Here is a 1835-nt window from a genome sequence, read left to right as displayed (position 1 = left end):
AGCCCGCCTCCGGGCCCTGGAAGTCGCCACACAGCCCCCCGGTGGCAGCAGCTGCGGCCGCTGCGGCCGCCGCCGCCACCGCCGCCGCCGCCGCCGCGGCCGCCGCCACGGAGCCGGGCGCCTGTTGGAAGTCCCCGCTCTCCTCCAGCAGGCTCAGGCTGCTCATGAAGTCGGCGTTGACAGCGGCCGCCGAGGCCGAGGACAGGCCCGCGGCGCCGTCGGGGTTCGCCGCCGCGCCGCCCGACGGCGCCGGGCTGGAGGTGGCCGAGTTGGACTGGCTAAACTCCGGCCGGGGCAGCGGCCAGGTGCACGAGCGCGGCCGGGGCAGCGGCTCGAAGTCCGGGTCGATCTCCACCACCTGGGGCGCTTCGGCCATGGTGACCCCCCCACCCTTCCCCCAGCCGCGGAACTTGCCCAGAAGTGAAAAAAGCGCAGCACCGGGCGGGGGGGGCGGCGCCGAGGGGAGAGAGGGCACCGAGAGCCTGTCCGAGATCTGCGGGAAGGGGTGAGGTCGGTGCAGCGAGCGGACGGAAACCCGGAGGGAGGCGCGGCGGCGGCGGAGTGGAAGCGCGAGCCCAGAACTTAACTTCACGGCTCCATCCGCATCTAGGCGCCTCCGGGTCCGCTGCACTGACGGGACGGTAGGCCAGAGTCGTCGGGGCCCCGACAGCGCTGGCGTCGCTCTCCGCGCCGAACGAAGGACGGACGGACGGACGGACGCCGCGGGCCGCTTGCTCTCCCCGGGCGGGCGCGACCGCGGCGCTGCTGCCTGTTGAATGCGGCGGCGGCGGCGGCAGCAGCAGCGACTACGCGGCCGCCCCGACTTACGGGATCTGCCGCCGCCCCCCGCCGGCGGCGGCGGCGGCGCGCGCGCCGGCCCGCCCCTGACGGACGGCCCCTGCAACCAATGAGAGTGCGGCGGCGGCGCCCGGGCCGCCAATGGGCGCCGGCCTGGGCGGGGCTCGGTTTTCCACGGGGAGGCGGCAGTGGGTTGGTGGGGGGTAGTAGGGTGTTTTTCTATTTGACATGCACACTCTCTCCCTCGCTCGCTCGCTGTGTTTTTTTTCTTTTTTTTGGCTCTCTGTTATTATTTTCTGGTAATTCTCGAGTGTTTCTGTGAGTCTTTCGCCTTCTCAGTGTTTTGATTGCTAGGAGGCAAACCAACGTGGAGGCGGCGGCGACACTTTGTTTACTACTGAGGAGCCCAGCCGAGTACTCGGGAAGCCCGAGTGGAACGAGCCGCCCGCTTCGCCTCGACCTGTGCTCGGGAGCCCGAAGCTGGGCGGGGCGGGGGCCGGGGACAATCAGCGCTCAGGGGGCCGCCGGGTGGGTGGGTGCGTGGGCGGGCGGAGGCGGCCTCGTCGGAGTTCTGCTCACTCGCCCCCTCTCGACTCCGCCCACGATTTCTCTGCAGAGAAACGTGGGCAAGTCGGTGGGGTTTGTTTTTGTTTGGTTTGGTTGTTTGTTTTTTTTTTTTCCCTTTCCCTGCGGTGTATCGAGTTCTCCGGCCCCGGGCGCGGGGCCGGGGTTATGACTGCCGAGTCGGCGGGGAGGACCCAGTCGCCGCCGCAGCGCCGGGAACCCACCTGTCCGCACCAGCGAGCTGAGCCTCGGCGGTCGGTGTAGACTAGTGGGGGGGTTGGCGGTGGGGGGCGCCGTTGGCCAGACGAGCCGCCCCGAGCCGAGTTCATGGGGGCTCGGCCCCGGCCGAAGACGATTGCTCATGCACACGCATCCTCAGAGCCGAAGGCAGCCTAAACCATCGTGCCCTCCGTGGGAACCTGTTCCCCTGGGCAGGAACCTCAGACTGTCCACTGAGTCAGTCCGGGACGACG

At 69.9% G+C, this 1835-nt stretch overlaps 1 protein-coding gene across 1 annotated transcript in view; it reads right to left on the bottom strand.

Moving 5' to 3' along the window:
- Nucleotides 1–453, bottom strand: part of FOXO1 (forkhead box O1) — a 92763-nt gene extending 92310 nt beyond the window's left edge. Inside the window, exon 1 of the mRNA XM_040267017.1 lies at nucleotides 8–453. Coding sequence (XP_040122951.1) covers nucleotides 8–376 — 369 coding nt within the window. The 5' untranslated portion in view covers nucleotides 377–453. The remainder of the gene's footprint in view (nucleotides 1–7) is intronic.
- Nucleotides 454–1835: the final 1382 nt, after the last annotated feature.

This window comes from Oryx dammah, unplaced genomic scaffold, assembly GCF_014754425.2.
Source record: "Oryx dammah isolate SB20612 unplaced genomic scaffold, SCBI_Odam_1.1 HiC_scaffold_24, whole genome shotgun sequence".
Classification (NCBI taxonomy): domain Eukaryota; kingdom Metazoa; phylum Chordata; class Mammalia; order Artiodactyla; family Bovidae; genus Oryx; species Oryx dammah.
This window is presented reverse-complemented; position numbering and strand designations above follow the sequence as displayed.